This window comes from Silurus meridionalis, chromosome 6 (genome assembly GCF_014805685.1).
Source record: "Silurus meridionalis isolate SWU-2019-XX chromosome 6, ASM1480568v1, whole genome shotgun sequence".
In the NCBI taxonomy this organism is placed as follows: domain Eukaryota; kingdom Metazoa; phylum Chordata; class Actinopteri; order Siluriformes; family Siluridae; genus Silurus; species Silurus meridionalis.
In genome coordinates, this window is record NC_060889.1 from 15,942,605 (window position 1) to 15,963,477 (window position 20,873).

Below are 20,873 nucleotides of genomic sequence, written 5' to 3' on the forward strand. Positions count from 1 at the left end.
CACATCCAAAGACATCCTATATATTTATAATTCTTGCAATAGACTATTTTTCTTCTTTTTTTCTGAATACTTCTCTTTGCAAAAAATAAGTCTTTTGTATTTTTGCTTCACATACACTCTAACATTACGTTGCTTGTAATCAACAAAGAACGATAAATACCTGGTTCCAAATAAAATTAATTTGTTGTCTAAGGATAACAAACTTTTGCACTCGACTCAACCTATTATCATTATTTAGAACATTAACGAAATAATAAGCAACACCATCTGAACTTCAACTCTCAATTTAATTGTGGCTTCAGAAGTGATTTCTCACAAATGTCTCTGGCAAAAGAAGTGCTAAAAGTTAGCTAACGACTGATGAACTATAAATTGCCAGCTTCGGTGGCAAATGCAAATGTTCTGCGCTAAACAATGCGTGGAAAATTAGTAACAAGTCTGTGAAAAAAGGGAAAAGCACACGTGGTCACAATTGGCAAACTAATCTGTATGCTTCAACAATTTCACACAAACACATGATTTGCTGTAGCTTGAAATTCACATAACTGAACGAAAATCACCATGGGGGTGGGGTAGCTTAACCGGCTTTAATGGGCTATACGGTAAAACTCACAACAGTGACACACATGTCATGTAGCATACAAAAGTTGGACCTACAGTATGTAGCAACTATAGGAAGTGAACAAATTAAAGTGGAAAAAAAGCAGATGCTGTTATGCTGTATTTTGCTGACATGGATATTTCCTATCCTGTCTCATTAAGAAGAAAGGATAACTGAAAATCAGTAAAAAGATACTTAGACTAATCACATTTATACTATGAACAGTTTTTTTTCCTGATGAAAGTGGTCATCACCAGATATCAACCTTATTAAATACTAATGGGAACCAACGTGTACGTGTTAAATGGAGCTCTCCAACCACACGCACTGTGTTTAGTGCACTGAAAATACTCACAATCACATTACTAAGACTACTTTATGTAGGGTTTCTTGAATTTGTCACAATACAAGAAGAACAACACAACATTCCACAACAATTCACAAAAAAATGTGAATGAATGCATACATATTCAACCCTATGAGAAGAAAAATGCACAGTGTGACATAAGCCTTTACAAAATATGTAAATGTGGTCACACTGTGGTTACAGTAAAAGCTGACCGAATTAACATTAGGTTTGAGTAATGCACTTATTTAATATTAATACCTAAAAACCTCTTTGATTATGGTTACTTCATGTTTTGTAGACAAGCTATAGCTGTGAAGTACAGTAGGCTAATTAATGTACATAGCCAATATTAAGTTACTAGGTTGGTAGTATTAAATTGCAAGACAGATTTTATTTATGTTTTAGCAAATTAAAATGCTTACAGATTAAAATATGTTCCTGCCTTGGTAACGTATTCTTGTTTCATATTAACTATTAGGTAATGGTAATGAAAGCTTGTTCACTATACAGTATGTAATGTGCCTGGAGTAAAGTGAAAACAAAATCATAATGTCGTGATTCGTCATTACCAACTAATAAGCATGACTTAACACAATTTTTTAGCCCTTATTCATATTATTCAACTTTAACAAATTCATCATTTAATCTAAGTCAACATCAGACATGAACTAGCCATTACTGAAGCAGCAGCCTGTTATATATTCTCAATATTGCTTATGTTAATTTCCATTACTGAAATTGATTTTATTGAAAAAAAAAAAAACAACGTGATATTTATGCAATTTGGAATGTAAATCTAATAAAGCCACTAATGTGCTAAGAAAATAAAAAAAAAACAGACTCCTTATCCAGACTCTCAGTCACCTCTCATCCAAACTCTCTCACCAACAGGCCTTGTTACTAATAGGATTGATTACTGTGTATATGAAAACATACAGTAACAAAGCTGGCAGTGGTATACTGTATTTACGTATTGTGTACACGCCATTCTGTTTTAAGATATTGAAGCATTGCAATGTTTCAAGCATTTAGAAGTTTATGTCTCATCACCAGGTACTAAACAAATTGTTATACTGCACCGAACTTTAGCCATTCTGCTCCAGAGACTGTGTATCAATGCTGACCCTGTGTTCAAACCCCAGCTTTCAATCCTATATATGTGACAAACAAAGTCTTTTACTTCTAATGTTAACATTTTCCATCTTTCAGACTTCTCTAAATCCATCTATAAACAACATTTCAACACTGTTCAAACTCACTCTTCAAATTTTTTTTTAGAAAACTAGAGTGGCTTGTAAATTTCTGTACAAAACCATTCAGAACCTGCTGTATTTGCACTGACCTTTAACAACACTAGTGTTAACAATAGTGTTAACAATACTACCATGAATTTACCATCTCCAGGTGTTACTATATGTGCTTCTATATACTGACTGTCCCAGAGACCTTCTGTATTGTTGCCCAGACATAGAGGGACCTAGACTGGCCTCGGTCAAAGATCTAGGTGGCTGAGACTGTCTCAAGGGTGATCCATATGGTACAGGAACAGCAGGGGCAGATGCTGTGCTTTTGGTTGGGGAAAGGAAAGACAAAGACGACTGATTCATTCTCCAGCCCTGGCTCTTTGGTGAAGGCTCATATGCAACTTTGGCCTTCCACTCAGCTGGAGGTTCAGGTAGCATTTTGCGATATGCTGCTGAGCGCAGATTAGAAGCAATTGAGTGTTGCATGTCCTGGTCAGCAAAGGCTTCATCCACTAGCCCCAGTGGGTGGCGTGATGCAGCCTCCCATGGGGTCAGGGGCTTACGTCCTTTCTCCAGCCAGAAAACCTGTCTCTCTTTTGAACGAGTGTTGTAGGTTGCATGAGATGAAGTTGTGGGTGATGGGGAAACAGACGCAGACCTGGAAGCAAGGCCCAATGGTGAGAGTCGAACTGGTGGGGATAGTGATGAGCTTCTTCCAAGTGCCTGGAAAAAATATAAATTAAACAGTTAAGAAAAATGGATGTAAATGTATTGTGACATACATAGTGATAATTTATTACATTAGATTACATTTGAACTATAACAACCAATTCAGGGAACAATTTTAGGGCATATTTGGCAGATTTGTAATGTTTATTTGCCTTATGGAATGATGGGGTTGGGAAAGTCATATTCCAAGTACTCAGCCATGAATAATGAGCCAAACTAGAGTTTAGGGGTTTTACAAGGTGGGTATTGAAACATCAGTACACAACTTCCCATCTAGTCCCAAACCTGATGAGGATGACGTAGTTACTGAAGATAAATGAATAAGTTAATAAATTACTTTAACTCTACATACAGTACTTACTGGAGCATTGCCCTCTTAGACATGTTAAGTGTACCTGTGTCTATTATTTTTTAATTTAGGTTCATAAAATGAAATAAGATTGTGTGATTAGCACACAAAACTGAGTGCAAGGCAGAACTTGATCTGAAGGTCTCTGCTACCACCTGCTGTTTAAATCCTGCTATTTAAAATGCTGCATTCGCATACCAGTTGAACCAGGAGTCACTGTGCTAGCAACTGGTGCTAAGTCAACATTTTACTTGGGGTACAGGGTTTGTTTAGGAATGATTTAAATAGTTACTGACATACAAATTTAGTCTTCTTCCTGTATATTTCCGCTAATTATCAAATGATATCCTGAAACTGAAGTGAAAGTTCTTAAATGATTATTATATTATAATTTTTTTGTGTTTTATTTTATATATATATATATATATATATATATATATATATATATATATATATATATATATATATATATATATATATATATAAAGGTACAATGATTGTGACTTTTTACCCATGTATCATATTCTTCTAAAAATAGCATTGGGTCTTGAGTCATATTACTTCAATATTTCAGCAATGACAAGCCTTTGCATTACTTAACTTTATGATGCCATGCAAGTCCATGTTTAAGGCATCTATAATAATAACTTATCCTCTAAGCGTATTAGCTGTTGGGTTAAGGATTAAATGATCTTTTTTTTTTACTTACCTCAGTTTAAAATGGTGAAGCATTTAATGGGTGATTGTTTTACATCATTTCATAAACACTTCTGCAAGATTCTTAGTCTATTCAATAACCAGTATAAATTGTGGTAGAAACTTTGCTAGAGACTTTGACTGTTTTTCTAATGCAAACATATTAAGCAAATAATTGAAAATGATATGACAGTGTGAAGCTAATGCAAAGCATGGAGAAATCAAGAGATGCATGCAGTGTGAACCAAAGAAAGCTGAAACAGAGTGACAAAGAGTCATTTTAATAGCACTCTGGCAGGTCTATCAGAAATTGCACTGCAAAGAAAACCCACAGAAGAGAAAAAGGAAAAGAAAACATGGGAGAAAATGCAACAAAAAGCAAACAAATTACAAAACATTTAAAATTAATGTTTTAAACACATTGCAAGTTGCTTGTTTAATTCTCTTAAATGTATGTATCTAAAAACTAATTTCTTGAAAAGAATAAGAAATATAGAAAGAAACAATGAAACAGAAAAAAAAGGACCCAGGTGTTAATACTTACACATCATAGTTTGGGAGCTTTCAAAATAAACCCTTACTTTTAAGTTCAACTGTTCTTAAGTACATCACACAGTATCTACAAAATTTTAAAGCTGTTAAAATAATGCACTTTTCCAATCAATTTTTTTAAACACATCATTTGATAGGTTATATTCAATATCACATATATATATTGCTCTATAAACCTTTAGATATCTTTCAATTGAAAAATTACAAATTTGTTTTCCATAAGTTAAATAAATGATTGTCCCTGACTGTTTAATATGGCCAAGGCGGCCAAAGAATACTATTTCTATTTTCAAAGAATACTTAATAGTTTGTTGTAATCTATTCATTCTTTCTTACAAAACATTCTGTTCACTTGAACCACTGACATACTATAAATTTTAATTAATACCATATAAAAACAGATATAGTTTTCTGTCATAGTTTTCAAGAGCTTTCTGTATTGAGTGACTACTCTGCATGATCAAACAATCTCCATCCTTATGTGATTCCTTAATTACCTATCTATATTTTCCCTTCACCATCAGACGAACATTCTGAATCATTTACTTGCTCAAGTAAAAAATATTTGATCATTTCTGGGAACGCTTTGTATCAACATTCAAAGACTTTCTTAAATTTTAGCAAAGTTACAAGTCCTGTGCTTAATTATTTGCTACATTTTTTCATTTAATCTTTTAATATATAACTCTAGAGCCATACTTTGCTATGCCAAATAAGTAAAATAGACTACTTTTCAACACTTTCAGCCGCAGGTTTCCACACCTGTGCATCACTTTTCTTGGCTGAAAACTTTGGTTTTGGAGCAGAATAAGTGCTACTTCCTGTAGCTGAATTTGATCTTCCTGCTACTGTACAAGTAGGCACTACATAAGAGGCTGGGGTTGGTTGATAGCATGGTACTTGTGAAGCTGGACAGGGTCCAGCATGATATGGAGGGGGCTGCTGGTATGGAATATTTGGGGGGTGTTGGTAAGAGTTAGAAGGAGGATGTTGGTAAGCATGTGGAGGATTATATATTTGCTGATAGGGGACTTGTTGATAAGCATTAGGGGTTGGCTGATAGCTGTTAGGAGTGTGGTGATAAGGGCCATCATGCATAGCAGGAGAGGGGACAGGTAAATCATAGGGCTGCTGGGCTGGCTGGGGTTGCTGTGGTATAAAAGCATAGCCTTCAGGAGCTTGAAGCTGAGCTTGGGCTTGGGCTTGGGTTTGAGCCTGAGCTTCAGCTGCTTTTTGAGCAGCAAGCTTTTCAGCTGCTTCTTTTTCTGCAACAAGTTTTTCTGCTGCTGGCCCATATGTGAAAAGGGAGGATTTTAGTTGGTATGGTTGATGCTTCATGACATCCAGAACATTAAGTGGTTTGGGTGCTGTTTTGTCTTTTTCTGTGGCTTTATTTTTGTTCTTTAAGGCAGGGCTGGAAGAGGTTGTTTGCTTGATAGCACTTAATGGATATGAGGGTGACTGTAATGGATTGTATGCCAAAGGTGGAGGAGCACGACAATTAGGTGAATATTTCCATGAGGCTGGTAAAGAAGGAGAAGGTGACATAGATCTTGCCTTGTTAGCCTGTACTGTAGAAGAATCCACCACATACTTTTCCATTCTGGATTGCCTCTTAGCAAAAAGTTCAGCACCTTTCCCTCGCAATGCTGGCATCTCAAAAGCTGAACCCATTCCAGAGGATGAGCCCATTTTAGACATCTGTGATGGTACCTTTGATCTAGGTGTAAGTGAGTTTGCTTGATGTGGAGAAGGAGGTTGAGTGGTCTGAGGTGGACTCCAAGGTTTGAATGGTTGTGTCAGCTTCTGACTTTCAGTAGAACTCATGGTAATGGCTGGACCTTGCTGGGGTCGTGGTGGCCAGGTACTTAACAATGTTTGAGACTGAGGCTGTGGTGGTGTCTGTTGCTGAGGTGAATGAGACCATGGGGGTTGTGCCTGAGCTGGCGATTGTGGCTGATTCCAGGTTGGCTGTATTTTGTTTTGCTCTGGTGCCCATGAGTTCATTGTTTGTGGATGCTCTTGAGGCTGTTGTGCCCATGCTGGTTGTGATTGTGACTGTGGGGGTACTGAGGTCCATGGATTCTGTTGTTGATGCATTTGTACTGGAGGCTGAGAGGATGCTTGAGCCTGATGTGTCCATGGAGGCTGTGTTTGAACTAAACTCTGAGATTGGTTCCATGTATTTGCAGCTGGTTGAGGCAAGGTTTGCTGTTGGTTCTGAGGAATCCAAGTTGGTTGTGGCTGTGGCTGGTTCTGATGTTGACTCCAAGGGGACTGGGGATGCTGTTGAGAGGCTGTCCAAGATGGTATTGGTTGAGATTCTTGTTGGGGTTGAGCCCAAGGTGGCTGTACTTGAGGCTGATTTAGATCTTGGGACCAAGTACTAATGGATGCCTGTTCTGGCACTTGACTTTGGGCCCATGGGGGTTGGTGTGGTGATTGAGTTGGAGTTGTTCCCCATGTATTAATTTGAGACTGATGGTGGGGTTGATGTTGGGGTTGACCTTGGGCCACCCAGGAAGGTTGGGGCTGTGACTGTGTTGGAACAGACATGGGTGGTTGCACTTCTGATAGAACTTGAGATTGTGGCACCCAAGGTGGCTGCATCTGGGACTGACTTTGGGCAATTAATCGTGATGGAACCTCAGCTGTACCCCAAGCAGTTATTGGTTGCTGCTCAAGAGCTTGAGTTGAAGATGGACCCCAAGAGCTAACAACTGTCTCTGGCTTTGCATGTATCTGTGACTGGGATTGTTTCTCATGCCAAGTTTCTATTTGCTGTCCAGATTGTTTCTCCGAAAGACCCCATGCATTGCCCGCTTCTGCTTGAACCTGTGAATGTAGTTGAATTGAAGTTTCCTGTTGATTAGTAGCAAGTGCTAAGGATGGCTCTTCCTCTGGTATGGCTGAGGACTCCATTTCAGGGACAGTGTCCCTGGCAGTTACAGGGATGTTATTTTCAGCATCTTGATGAAATGGCTGGCTTGCAATTTCTGGTTGTGGTGACCAAGGAGGAGTAACAGGGTTTATTTGAGGCTTTGGCGCAACTGGTGGTGGGGTTTTGTTCTTTAATTTAGTGGACTGTAAAAAGTTGCAGGCCTCTGCCCCCAAGCTTAGATAATCCTCATCTGTACCAGAATCAAAGCCTGTCTTTTTGTCATTCCTGTTGAGAAGACTGAGCAACTCTGGATTCGGAGAAATTTTTTGAGGCTCTTTAAAACTGAACATGGGTTTAGCTTTGTTCTTTCTGCTAGTATCTTGCAGAATCCCTGTTTTGATTGCAGGTACAGAAATTCGCTCATCTCTGGAAGCAATCTGTTCCCCTTGACCATCTGAAAAATAAGACAGCCCCTGGTTTGCAGATGGGGAATATGGGGCTTCACCTCTACTCTGAACTGAGAATGGTTTGGCACTTCTGTTAATGACTGATGATTGCATTTCATTTATTTGGTGATTAGACACACCATTCATATTATGAATATATGGTTGCACTTGCTGTTGTTGAAGCTGATATTGTTGACCCTGCTGGCATTCCTGCTGTTGCAGATAATGTTGTTGCTGCTGATGGTACTGCATCTGCTGTTGGAATTCTTGAAATTGATGCTGCTGTTGCTGTTGATAATGCTGTTCCTGGTATTGCTGGTACTGCTGGTGTTGCTGGTGGTGGTGCACATCTACATCAGTGTAATTCTGGCTGTCATTAGTCTGAATGAAAGAGTGCACATTCACATCTTGGTAATTTTTATCAGCTTCCTGTACACTCTCAACAGGAATCCCTTTACTTCTCATCTCTTCGTGTTCAGCTGCTATTTCATCAATACGCTGCCTGCGCTGTGCAAACATCAGGGCGCCTTTGCCTCTCGTTTCAGGTAGGGCATTCATATCCTCTTGGTTGTGAAGCTTGCGCTCTATCTCAAGCAGTCCAGTATCCAAATCAAAGGTTACAATGTTCTTGTGGCCTGAGGAATTTGTGAAAAAATCTTCATCAATTTCAGTTTTACTGGTGGCTAGAACTGTAAACTCAACAGCATGTGTTTCCTTGTCATCGTTCTCTTCGTCCTCAATTTCTGGTTCATTTTCTCCAGTTCCGTAACTTACAATTGTGTATTGCTTGGCTCTTTGTCTATGCTTTTTGAACATCAATAACCCCTTGTTATTAGGGTTGGCGGCAGAAGTAGTCAGGAGGAGGGCAATACGCTTGCATTTAGACTTCGCCTCCTTCACCTGCTTATCAGACAGGCTTTCACTTCGACGGAGCCCTTGTGAAAAAAAAAAAAAAAAAGAAATTGAGGTAAATTTAGTATAGAAATGTAAGCCTCTGTCACTAAAATGATAGATGTAGATTGGTTGAAAGAGAGCACACAATAAATAATTAAATAAATAATAATGATTAAAGAATACACAACTAATTACAGTGCTTTAATATTTTTGCTTTGGCATGCTCGCAGTGTTATTCCAATTGTCCATGGAATAAGCAGATGAATGAAAGGTCTTCCTGACTGACCACCTTTCTCCAATGATGAAACAATTGTATTCAGATTAAAAATGCCCCTCACCACTTGAACATTCAACAGATAAGCTACTGTAGCTAAAATTGCTGAAGAAGTTAACACTTTTAATGCTCAAAGAATCAGGACTGTTTTGGCAGCAAAAGATGAACCAACACAATATTAGGCAGGTGGACATAATGTTATACCTGATTGGTGACCATAAAGATACGCTTGGTCTGTGTATTTAAAAGGGGCATTAAAATCAACAACTAGCTTTTTACTTTGATTTTAAAATGATATAAAAAAACAACATATAATTAGATAACAAATTTAAATAAATAAAGTAAAATTAGCTGAAATTTGGCAAATTTTTAAAAATTGACACATACAACCAAAAGCATAAAAAAAATTATCCCTAGTGGTACTGGTGGTATTTTAATCTCAGACAAATAATCATGGTCAAGTAACACCTTTCAGTCCACAAACATTTCCATATTTTAATAATCAATTAAAGAGATGTTTGGTTATAAAATTACATCTTTATATTTGAACTGTAAATCTCGTGATGCAAACAGCTACAGGTCAGAGCAGAACAGTTCCCTTTTCAGTGCTGTTAAGATGGCCAGCTTTGAAGGATCAGGTAACTAGTCAGTGTCACACTTGCTGATGTCTGTCAAAGAGCTCTCAAACAGGCAGCATTAGCATACCCATGTTTTATTATTATCCTTACCACGTCACCCTCAAGTTCCCCTCCCCATCCTAGCCATGCATGAACACAGCACAGTTTAGCACAGACAGCCAATCCAGTTTATTTTTCTTGCAAACAAAAACCTAAAACAATTAAAAAGAAGCCTAATGTGGCAGAGAATAAATTTTATATAAGGTTTGAGGTAACTGCCTATATATATATTTAATCAAATATTTGTACTTAATTATAGATTTCATTAACCTAAATGCAGACTAAAAGTAACAATTTGAAATGCTAAACACAGTTCCATGGTCCAAGATGTCTTCATTGATTGAACATAGGCTAATTACACAAAAACATATATTACTCTCAACAATGTTTTCTTTACATTTGTTTACGTTTTTTTTTTTATGGTACACTGAATTTAATTGTTCTTGTCTTGCTGTGCATTCTACTATTTTTTAAACATTTTTACCACTAGTAAAAAATAAATAACCAATAAATTATTTATACCATTTTTAGAAATATTCTTCCTCAATAAAATTTGTATAGCAAAACAGTACAAAATACATTTTACAAACATTGATTTATCAAATCACATAGACTAGTAAAAAAAAGAGATGGTTAAATGATAGTAAAAGACTTACTAGCGTGTCTTGCCCGGTGCTTGTTGGGCTTGTTGAGCTCCCTCTCAGACTCAGAGTCCTCTTCTGATGGAATTCCAAAGGAGACAGAAAAGGAGGTGGGATCTTCATCAGTGTGCCCTCCTTCTCCCTCAGCATAATCCTGTTGTTCATTAGCTGTTGCCTCAGTCCCACTGGCCCCCACTCTCCCTGTTCTGGAGTCCCTCCCAAGTGGTTGTATGGCGACTTCCACCTGTCCCAGCAAAGCAGAGGGTGAACTGACAAGCACGCCTCGTTGACCTAAAGGCTCTCTTTCATGCAATGGTATATAGAAAGAGCACCCTGGTGCACTAATTGTAGTGTCCTCGTTTTCAGTGTTTGGTTTACGGCACAAGTCTCCTTTAACTCCACAAGCACTGCCTAATGAGGTACAGCCTTTGTCTTCCAGGGTGGTCTGAGAGAGTGACAACTGCAGTTCAACTACCCCTCCTGGAGTAATTTCTAACCTGGGGCCTCCATCACTAGAGTCATAGATTTTTGGTCCAGCTCTATCCTTGGGTGCTGGAATACAAAACTGTGTTCGAACCATGGTGTTCCCTTCAGGGCACTTTGTATTTCTGTTTGTTTTTCCATAATGGGCCTCACTGTCATTCTCAGATTTGAAGGGTTTCCTCAGTTCCCTCCAGGATGCCTGAAGTGTGGTGTTAACTGACTGAGACTTCTGAGGATATAAACAGCATCTGTAAGGAAACAATAATGGTTAAAGAAAAATATTGTTCATATACTATACGTACTTCCACAACAGTCAAATATTCATTTGTGAATTATGCCAAATCGTAAAAAAAAAAAATTGAGAGGCCATGTAGAAAGGTCATTGTGTTTAATGGTCCAGACTTTATTCAATAGATGTTGTAAGGTCACACTTAAAAAGAGGCACATAAAACATTCACCAACGAATGGTAAAAAATAAATAAAACTTCATAATAGATGCGTTTGTGTGTGGGCTACGTTTACACAGAAAGCACAACCCACTGGTATATCGCCAGCAAAAGCCAACTGCTATCTTATGTTAAGTAGTAAGTGTCCAGAGCCAAACATGAAGTAACTGTTTTGCCATTTGGTTGAGTCAAAGGTCATATCAGTCATTAGTGAGAAAACATTTGCTCTCTTAATTACATTAGCAATCAAAATGCAAAGTAGATATTAGACTAGATATATCACAGGGAGCTTTCCTACAATAATATTCATCGTTCTGCACTTGTTTATCTGAAGCCTCTGTATAAATTTATGATGAGATTAAAATCATGGTATTGGAACCTGGTAATCTTGAAGAAAACATTTTAGTGGCTGCCTGTTTTAGTTTCAGCACAAACATTATGTACCTTTTTACCAGCAGTTGCAGGCAGTCAGTGGCTTTCTCAATGAGAACAATAACTTCTGCAAGGCTGAGGCTGGAGCAGGAAACTCCATTAACAGACACGAGCTCATCATCCTCACACAGACCAGCCATAGATGCATGACTGCCTTCTTCAACCTTTAGGAAAGAACACAGCCAAGGGAAAGCCTGTTTTATTATAATTAACAAAAACTCTGTTGACATTTACATAGATTTGATTTTGGTAATTCAGGTAAATGTCACGCCCCTGCATCAAACCAAACGTTCTTTTTCTGAAACTCAAACCTATAAAAATTTATAGATACAATAATGTAAATAATTAGTTTAGATTTTCTCAGACACTGTATGCTTGAAAGATCATTAAACATCCATTAAATTTATAAAGAACACTTTTTGATTCCTAGCGGTTGTTGTGTGTCAGCTTTCAGAAATGCCCCCAATATATCACAGCACAGCAGCTGCATGCTACTTGACCAAACAATTCTCTCAGACACAGAAACAATAACAGAGAAAGAGCACTGTCACTAAAGTGTCAAATTTACATTAACCTTTAAAATGGCAGCAAACAGGTCCTAAAACCCAGATTGTAAAGATTGTAAAATATGATAAAACATTTTTCATAGATGATCAATTTTGACAAATTATTTTGTTGTTACAAGTGAAGATGAATTTTGTTAAGTAGTGTGAAATTTCTTAAGCTGTATAGGCAGGTAAAAAAAACTCAGTGACAAAAAACAGACACATTACTGGAGTAAAGGTCAATAAACATTTAGACAGTAATTTACAAAAAAGAACATATCTGTACAATTTAAATAACCATTAACTGTATTACCATGTCACATCTTAACAACCTATTAGCCCCTAGTGGTTTAAAGAAGTGCTACAGAAGCTGTCAACTTAGATACTAACAGCATTATAAAAACCATATGAGCTATTTTTAACTTCCTACATGCAATAAATCAGAGTTGACACATTAAACAGTGTTGCATGAGTACATAGCTATTTAGGCATGGGGAAAAAAGACTAGGATTAATGTCTTCGAGGGTCTTTTGTTCAGCATTAATCCTCTCACATCATATAGAGCATAGGTGCACAGGTAAATAAATACAATTTACACATGCTTTATTACAAGTTGTGCATACTGCCTCAAGGATTACAAAGCTCTGTTTTGTCAGTTTATAGTTCTTGTGTTCCAGGCAGTACCTTGTATCATTTATTACTGCAAACCAATATTCTGTGTAAATACATTTCAAATGTCAAAAACTATTATTTTTCAGCAAAAACGAGAACAAACAAACAAACAAAAACCTCTGCAAAATAATGATTGTATATGTTTTAAACCCCTTCAGACAAACACCTTTTATTGCACTAACAGCTTTAAGTGTTGGTATAAATACTACCAACTTTTACACTGTTTGTGAAAAATGTTTGCCCATTCTTCCTGTCAGGTTTGCTCCAGGTTTTAGAGGTTTATTGGATGTTGTTTGTTGATTGCGATTTTAGAACATGGTCACTGTTTTTCAATCGGATTCAGATTTACAGCATTGCAATTTTATTGATTTAGCCATTGCAGAACACTTTCCATTTTATTTATAGCCTCTCCAGCATTGCTTTTCTCCATATTTGGGGCAATCTTTTTTTTTTTTAAAAAGGTGACTTTTCTTCAACTAAGCTGTAGGGTTTTTGCTTGATTTTTTCTTCTTTCTCCCTTCTAATATTCTCCTATATTTGCTTGGTCAATTCTCCCTTCAATCTGATCAATTTGAATATGCAAATCATCTTTAGAGCAAGATGCTGCCACTCCCAAATGCAACTGTAGAAATGTTAATTAAGTTATGACTGGTGTAATGTCTGCACCACAAAGAAGTGTTTTGAAACTCAGATTCAGCATTTGACCTTGGTTTTATCATACTTGTATTTTTTTGGGGATACATTTCTTTTTTTCTTTTTATTTATTTCTTTTTATTTTTTTTAAATTGGAAGCAGGTCGGTGTTGTTCCACTAGAGGGCGGTGTTCTAACATGAAACCCTGTTCACTCATGTATCCCACCTGACGGTACGCTTATGATTTAAGGCACAAGTTTCTCGTTTCCCCCGCATTGTCTTGCACATTTTAGTGTTGTGGGGTTCTCAGGACCAGATTTGGAAAAAAGTGAATTAAGAAATACTGAGATGACTTAACATATTGCAGGAAGAGATACAATACACAGTCTTCAGAACAGTGTTGCAAACATCTGCATCTTTTAGTGAAAACATTTGGACATATTTCAAACCTTGTGCACAGATAATCAAAACCTTACCACTAGTGTAACCTGAACCTTTTTTAAAAACGTAAACTCGAATCATTTGTAACATAATTACTACAGCATGACATCAATATAACTATTACAACTTCACAAATAACAAGCAAAAACTATTATTCACTGTGAAGTATGGCACAATTCCAATGACTATATATGGTCACTTTTATGCGAAGCAGCAATAGAGTATACTGTTTTAGATAGTGATAAAACAGGGCCAACGTGGGCTTTGTTTTAACAACAGTAACAGCAGTGGTTAATGGAACAGTTTACGTTACCCGTATATGGATCTCTCATAGATGCACTGTGTGTGTGTGTGTGTGAGTGTGTGTGTGTGTGTGTGTGTGTGTGAGTATATGGAGTGATTGCTCAAACAGAAAAGGTGGTTGCCTGAACTGCCAGTATCAGCATTCACTCCAAAAAAGGATGGGAAAATAGCAAAGTGTGACAGAAGGAGGTGAACTATATGACTTCAGTGCCTTATGGTGATGTTATGCACAGCATAAACCTGTGTGGTATCTGGTTTTTGATAGCCTATAAGATTATTCGCTCAAAACATGTAAATGTCTTGATTAAATGTTGATCAAACAATAATGATCCATTACATTTGCACTATAAATAGCATGCAAAAAAAAAAAAAAAAAAAGAAGAAGATTTGCTCATTAAAAAAGTGAAATTGCATCTTCACAGTCTTGCACTACACACATATCTTTAAAGGACATTTGCAGCTGTTTCTCTTGGCCAGATTTTGACTGTGTATGTTCTCAATTGTCTGACTAACAACTTCCAGGCCCTGGGCAGGTAAAAAAACCCTAACTATTCTATTTTCAGGCACATAAAGTCCTATAGTTAAACAACCCTCAGCATTTAATGCACTGCCTAACTATACATATGCCAAAGGGCTAAATGAAACAGGATGCCTGATAATGGTATATACTGAATATGGATATAAGTGTGTGTGTGTGTGTGTGTGTGTGTGTGTGTGTGTGTGTGTGTGTGTGTGTGTGTGCACGTGTTTGCCTCAAAGCACCAAATTATGTAATCAGTTTTTGCTGTTTTTCAGTTTTGGAAAATCCAGCTATTATTAATTGAAGTCAGTCCCTGAGGAAGTCACTGCATGTACATAGGCTTCAGCTTTTTGCCTATTTATCATGTGCATGACTAGAAACATGTCTTATAATATTTTTTTTACACAAAAGCATTATTTCTTGTATTGTTTTGGAGAACTATGTTACCTTAAGAGTAGTAGGTGGAGCCGAGCCATACCATGTATTTTTTGATAATAATCTTTATAAAACTCATTCAAAACTGTATACATTTTATACTAACTAATGATCGACCTTAAGTAAGCAACAATTTCAAGAAGTATTTGGTATTTAATGCTAATGTTCTATTGATTTGCTTGTTAAGTGCAATCATTAAGTGCTGCACATGCAAGATCTATAGTTGTAAGAATGGGTTCTACAACAAACTTTAGTAGATGTTGGGGCAGGAATAATACCTCCCCCATAAACATTTTTTGACTGGAGGAGGAGTAGCCGAAAGGACAGTTAATGATAGGGCTGCCAAGAGCAAAAGCAGAGAACAACTGAAGAAAATGTGCCTCCCTTTGCAGTGTATGAATTTAATTTTGGTGTGTATTTATGATTATTATTTCTCCTGTGTTTGGCTCATACATTTTCAATAGTATAAATGCTTACTATAAAGAAAATAGTTTAATAAAGGCATGATGAAAAATGCTTAAAATTCGCTGTTAGATTGTATGCTGTGTGACATTGTTGACTACTCTCAATCACCAACAGTCTTATGGTATTTCGTCATATAGTCACAAACTTTAATCTATTGATTTGTGTCCATGGACATGAATTTTCCTCTTTTTTCGTGTCACTCAGCATTTCTGCCTCCATCTGGCTCTGTCTCCAAAGCAACAGGGTAGAGGACCATTGGTAATGCTGTCAGCAATGCTAAAGGTAATATTTTTTCTCTATTTTTAGACGATAGTTTATAATAGCAGAAGATTAAAAAACAATAACAAATGAGAAAAAACAATACCGCGTCTGTGTATCCAGTGGCAGAAAAAAAACTTTGCAGGATGCACCAAACATACTTCCTATTGAAATACATTACACAGAAAGTCGTCCTCAGTAACACGAAAAAAGAGGGAAATTCGTGTCCATGAATACGAATCAATAGATTACATTTCGTGACTATATCACGAAATGTCATGAGGCTGGGCTGCAATTGCATATAATAGGGCTACTCTAAAATTTTACTGTACAGTCAGTCAAAACACAAAAGCATTATCCAACTCGGAAAACTAACAGCAAGTTGCGAATTATCTTAAAATTCCAGAGAATCCGCAGCTGGACCAAATATCCAGGAACATTAGGATTAACATTTTAAACTATGTATTTGGTCAAATACTGTACACTATTACATTTATTTAGTGACATAATGTCTAGGTTCCCTGGTGGTCTAGTGGTTAGGATGCGGCGCTCTCACCGCTGTGGCCCGGGTTCAATCCCCGGTCAGGGAACCAACCCCAGCCATTAGGGTTGCACAAGCCTTAATGCCGGTCCCAAGCCCGGATAAATGGGGAGGGTTGCGTTAGGAAGGGCATCCAGCGTAAAAACATGTGCCAAATCAAACATGCGGATGGTCTGCTGTGGCGACCCCTAACGGGAGAAGCCGAGAGAAAGTTTGTTTTTTAGTGACATAATGTCTAAATGAATTCACTAAGGTACCATAGGGGCTGAGTCCAAAATTCACGGATTTACGTCTTAGAGCGTAACCCCCCGCGAGTTTAGGGGGTCACTGTATAGTGTCACATTTACTGTCAACTTTTCCACTCTAGGTCACCAGAGGTCACTTCCCTCCAAGTTTGAATTGGTTGTTTTACAGATTTCCTGTACACACCTGTCTTGTGTTTGCCTTGATTAGGTGTTTTCAAGTTCTATGTTTTTATACCTTTAGCTTCTTGGCAGTTTGGTGGTTTTGTGTTGTCCTGGTTGATTAGGAAGTTCAGTGGTTAGAGTAGAACATTTGCCCAACAAACAGTTTGACTATCTTCTTCTTCTTCTTCATCTTTCGGCTTCTCCCATTAGGGGTTGCCACAGCGGATCATCTGTCTCCACACCCCCCTGTCCTCTACATCTGCCTCTTTCAAACCAACTACCTGTATGTCTTTCTTCACAACATCCATAAACCAAACAATTCAAATATAATCTGTTATATTTTACATTGTAAAATCTGATAGTTTACATACACACAGTGTATATGTACTTCAATTAAAACCAGTGCCAGGCTGTACATCTAGATAATGATACATGAGTCAAAGGGATGACATCATCATGTCAGGAATGAACAGTTAAGTTGATGTTAGGTTTATGAGAGCTCTGTCTGCTTCTCCAGGTGCAAGTTTTACTTTCAAATGTTACATTTGTGTTTTGCAACTCAAAGAATGTGAAGAGATATGACTTCACCACTTTCATGACAATGCCAGAATTTCCCCAAAAAACTGATGACAAAGGAAGAAGAAAACAATCTTCCTTATAAGGGAAACTGTCTCCTGCATGCACACACACACACACACACACACACACACACACACACACACACACACACACACAGTTGGACCCAAGTATGCATGCACAGAAGCATATAAACCTGAAACGGCATGCAACACTTTCAGGGTCAGAGAACATCTGAAATATTTCTTATGTTCTTGCAATATTTTCATTTTTTACTGATATGTTTGCCTTTCACCTCATCAGAAAATCCTCAATCAGGTTCAGATATGCCTTCCAGATTACGTGCTGGATGAACAGAATAACCTCACAAAACTGTGTGAGGCGTCATTCTATCATCTTGACCCCCTTTGCAGGAGTGCAGGCAAATATTTATCCACTCAGCTAAAACATCTGATCTCACACATGCCTTAGAGAAGAGTGAAGTCAGACTTCCCAGTTTTTTAATTTAGAAACCTCTAGCAACTCAAACAAATACACTTTTATTTGAACAGATGAATACTCTAGATAATGCAACAAATTTTACCCATGATTTAACATTATAAATGCCTTCCTCGGAATGTTTCCCACTTGGCTGACCTGTTTGTGGTCAGCCATTATAGTTTGATCTGAGGCCAAGTGACCACATCACAATACTGCAATATTCTCATCATCACATGTACCTTTAAGCCTCCCTCAAATACTGTAAAACACTTTGATGAACATCTTATTTGATTCAATGTATACTGCCAGGAAGGATTCTAATATGGCAGATGACTTACAAATCTTTCAAATAGAATAATAAGGTGAATATAGATTAACACCTAAAAACACCGTCTTACAGTGGTTCCTAAAGTCTGCTTTGATTTGCACTTTGGCAAGCATCCAAGTCAGTGGAATGCACATCTTTGAAAAGTAAAATTTTTTTGACAAGCTAAAGGCAGCTGGCCACAATCATTATGAAAGATAACACTCAGAGCACCACTGACAATCAAACTGGAATAGTATCAGCTTCAGGCAGGTTGAATTTATTAAACATGCTAAAACCTTAGATTATAAGACTGAAACTGAGACTGAAAATACTTTATACCTTTTTCCTGAAAGAACTCAGTGTTGTAACCTATTAAATATGGAAAATGTTGTATAAGTCTTCTGGTTTTATGCTGAAAACAGAGCCCATTCCAGGAACACTAGGTGTGGGGTGTTAATATCGCCTAAATAGAACATCAGTTAATTGCAGGGCATCCTAAGAAACACCACGACACAGCAAACTATAGTAAACCAATTGATTCATCACTGCTACCTACTGTGCCACTTGTTCAGAATTTATTTTTTATAATTTAAGTGTTAGTGGGTTATTAATATGCCTGTTTTAGTTACAAACATTTCATGAAGCGGCAATCAAGCTCCTGTGAAGAATAAATAGCTCCCAGAGAAGCATAATGTTCTTCACAGTAAAGAAAAGCTAAGGGGCCTGTGATTTTGTTGTCATTCTGTCAAAGCTAGCAGAACATGACGCTAAGAATAAATACTAAAGTGTGTCACATTTCTGACAAAAAAAGGATTGCTGGATTTGTTAACCATTTATGCGATAGAAAAACACTTTTTTTACTACACTTTGTTTGGTTTACCATTGAACTTAGGATGTGTAAACACTGGAACCCTTCAAGGTTCTAAATGTTTTACAAGTGGACCACCCTAACTCGAGTGTTTTATGAGTGCATGACTATTATGTACACTTTTTTTCCACATGCAGTCATAGACGCAAAATTACGTGCAAAAATATGAACATTTAATGGTTGTTTTTGTTTTTTTCTGAGTGATGCATTACTAGTTCTATGCAGAACACTAATAGAAAGGACTCTTCAGATTCTATTGAATGTTTAAGGGGAACTTAACAATATGTTGTAGGTTTGTACAAAGAACTCTTGAGGATTCTCCAAAAAGACTAAATGGGGACATGGCAGAGGTTTAAAATTAAACTGAATTTTGCTTCTATGATTGCATAGAAAAATATAAACTTCTTACATAACAGACATACTCTTGTGTAAACATTTAAGTAACTCTTAATGTCTATTACAGGGCCCCCAAAACTAACAATTTTCACTTGTTTAGATTGTGATCGTATCCATGAGAGTGTTAAGAAGTAACATGCTACACTGACCCACTAGCAGCTGTTTATTACCTTATAAGGACTCCTGCTTGAGTCTGATGGAGGAGAGGACTAAGAGCACTGTGCCATCACTACTTTAATCTTCTACCATTTACTTACGTGGGCTGATTAAGTAGTATAAATCATAGTCATAATGTCATAAATTACTCTTAGAACTGAAAAATGAAAGTTTGCCCGAGTCTTATTGTTTAAGCATAAATGGAGTAGTCAGTATAGTTTCACATCTTAAGCTCACAATAAATCAGTAACTGCTATTGGGTTGTGCTGTTATTGCATCTTTAACAGTAAACTGCATTCAGTGTCAGCTCCAGAACTTCATGTCTATTTGGAGAAGATTTAATAATAAAACTCATAATTCCCTTCCATTTGTAAGTTCTGTAAAGCTGCTTTGAGACACTGTCCATTGTGAAAAGCGCTATAGAAATAAAATTGAACTTTAATTTTGGCTTCCCATAAATTACTGTATTTGCCTCCAACCCTGAAAGTTCAACTTGCATATATAAGTAAACCTCGAAAGATTTCATAGTTGCAGTCAAACTGATGTCTTGTCTACACAGAAGAATTGATCCATAAAACATGAATTTAACCAAAAGACCATAAACGCAGCATAATAAGGATGTCAGTCACGTTGCTCGATGCAGTGAAAAATCGTTGTTTCCAGAATTAACGCATTGGATAGACATATATTATCCTTGCAAAGCTGTATAGAGTTCTTGTGTGTTAAGAAGTGAGTCTCACCTGGTGCACCTGAACACTCCGGTGTGGCTTTGTGTCATTTTGGCGCAGCTGGAAGCCCCAGGGCGCGCGACCCCGCACCGTCACGCATGCGTAATCCTGCGCGCTCATCCCGCACCGCGCGTGTCTGCCTCCGCTCTGAGTCTGGGTTCGGGAGAATCTGTCCAAGGGTTTAGGTAGGTGAAGAAATCACGTCCAGCCCACTGCTCCGCGTCATTACTCTGAGACCTGCCCAGAGTCTTTCCGATCGTTTCAAACAGAAACTTGAGAGAAATGTTAAAGCTTAATCTTTGTTTTTTTCTGCAACACCGACCAATTCTCCCAGTACCCCATTTACACATGACCAAAAAGATGCTACCAATTCCATTACGCACATCTTCAGCTCTACCACGAGTAGTTTATTAGCATTAACATTACATATTCTATTAAATGAGAATAA

General features: G+C 37.4%; 1 protein-coding gene and 1 non-coding gene across 3 annotated transcripts; one reads left to right on the forward strand and one right to left on the reverse strand.

Moving 5' to 3' along the window:
* Window positions 1–268: 268 nt before the first annotated feature.
* Window positions 269–20,592, reverse strand: LOC124387256 (synaptopodin-2-like). Of its 2 annotated transcripts, none has more exons than XM_046851479.1 (5): window positions 20,438–20,592; window positions 11,707–11,858; window positions 10,349–11,064; window positions 5,283–8,782; window positions 269–2,917 (listed from the first exon to the last, which is right to left on the reverse strand). In XM_046851479.1, the coding sequence occupies exons 1-5, from the start codon at window positions 20,543–20,545 to the stop codon at window positions 2,342–2,344; spliced, it is 5,052 nt and encodes a 1,683-aa protein (XP_046707435.1). In that variant the 5' UTR covers window positions 20,546–20,592; the 3' UTR covers window positions 269–2,341. The 2 variants fall into 2 exon arrangements, with proteins under 2 accessions (XP_046707435.1, XP_046707436.1); XM_046851480.1 differs by having other exon boundaries at window positions 6,078–8,782; window positions 20,438–20,591.
* trnae-cuc lies at window positions 16,485–16,556 on the forward strand. Its single transcript has one exon. It is a non-coding gene; the product is annotated as a tRNA-Glu (tRNA).
* Window positions 20,593–20,873: the final 281 nt, after the last annotated feature.

Excerpts from the sequence above, each read along its gene's own strand:
- LOC124387256 (XM_046851479.1), bottom strand. The coding sequence starts at position 20,545 with ATGAGCGCGCAGGATTACGCATGCGTGACGGTGCGGGGTCGCGCGCCC. Across the intron at positions 11,065-11,706 it reads CTGCAACTGCTGGTAAAAAG|ATGCTGTTTATATCCTCAGA; the intron begins GTACATAATGTT and ends GTTTCCTTACAG. Across the intron at positions 2,918-5,282 it reads CCAAGAAAAGTGATGCACAG|GCACTTGGAAGAAGCTCATC; the intron begins GTGTGGAAACCT and ends TATTTTTTCCAG.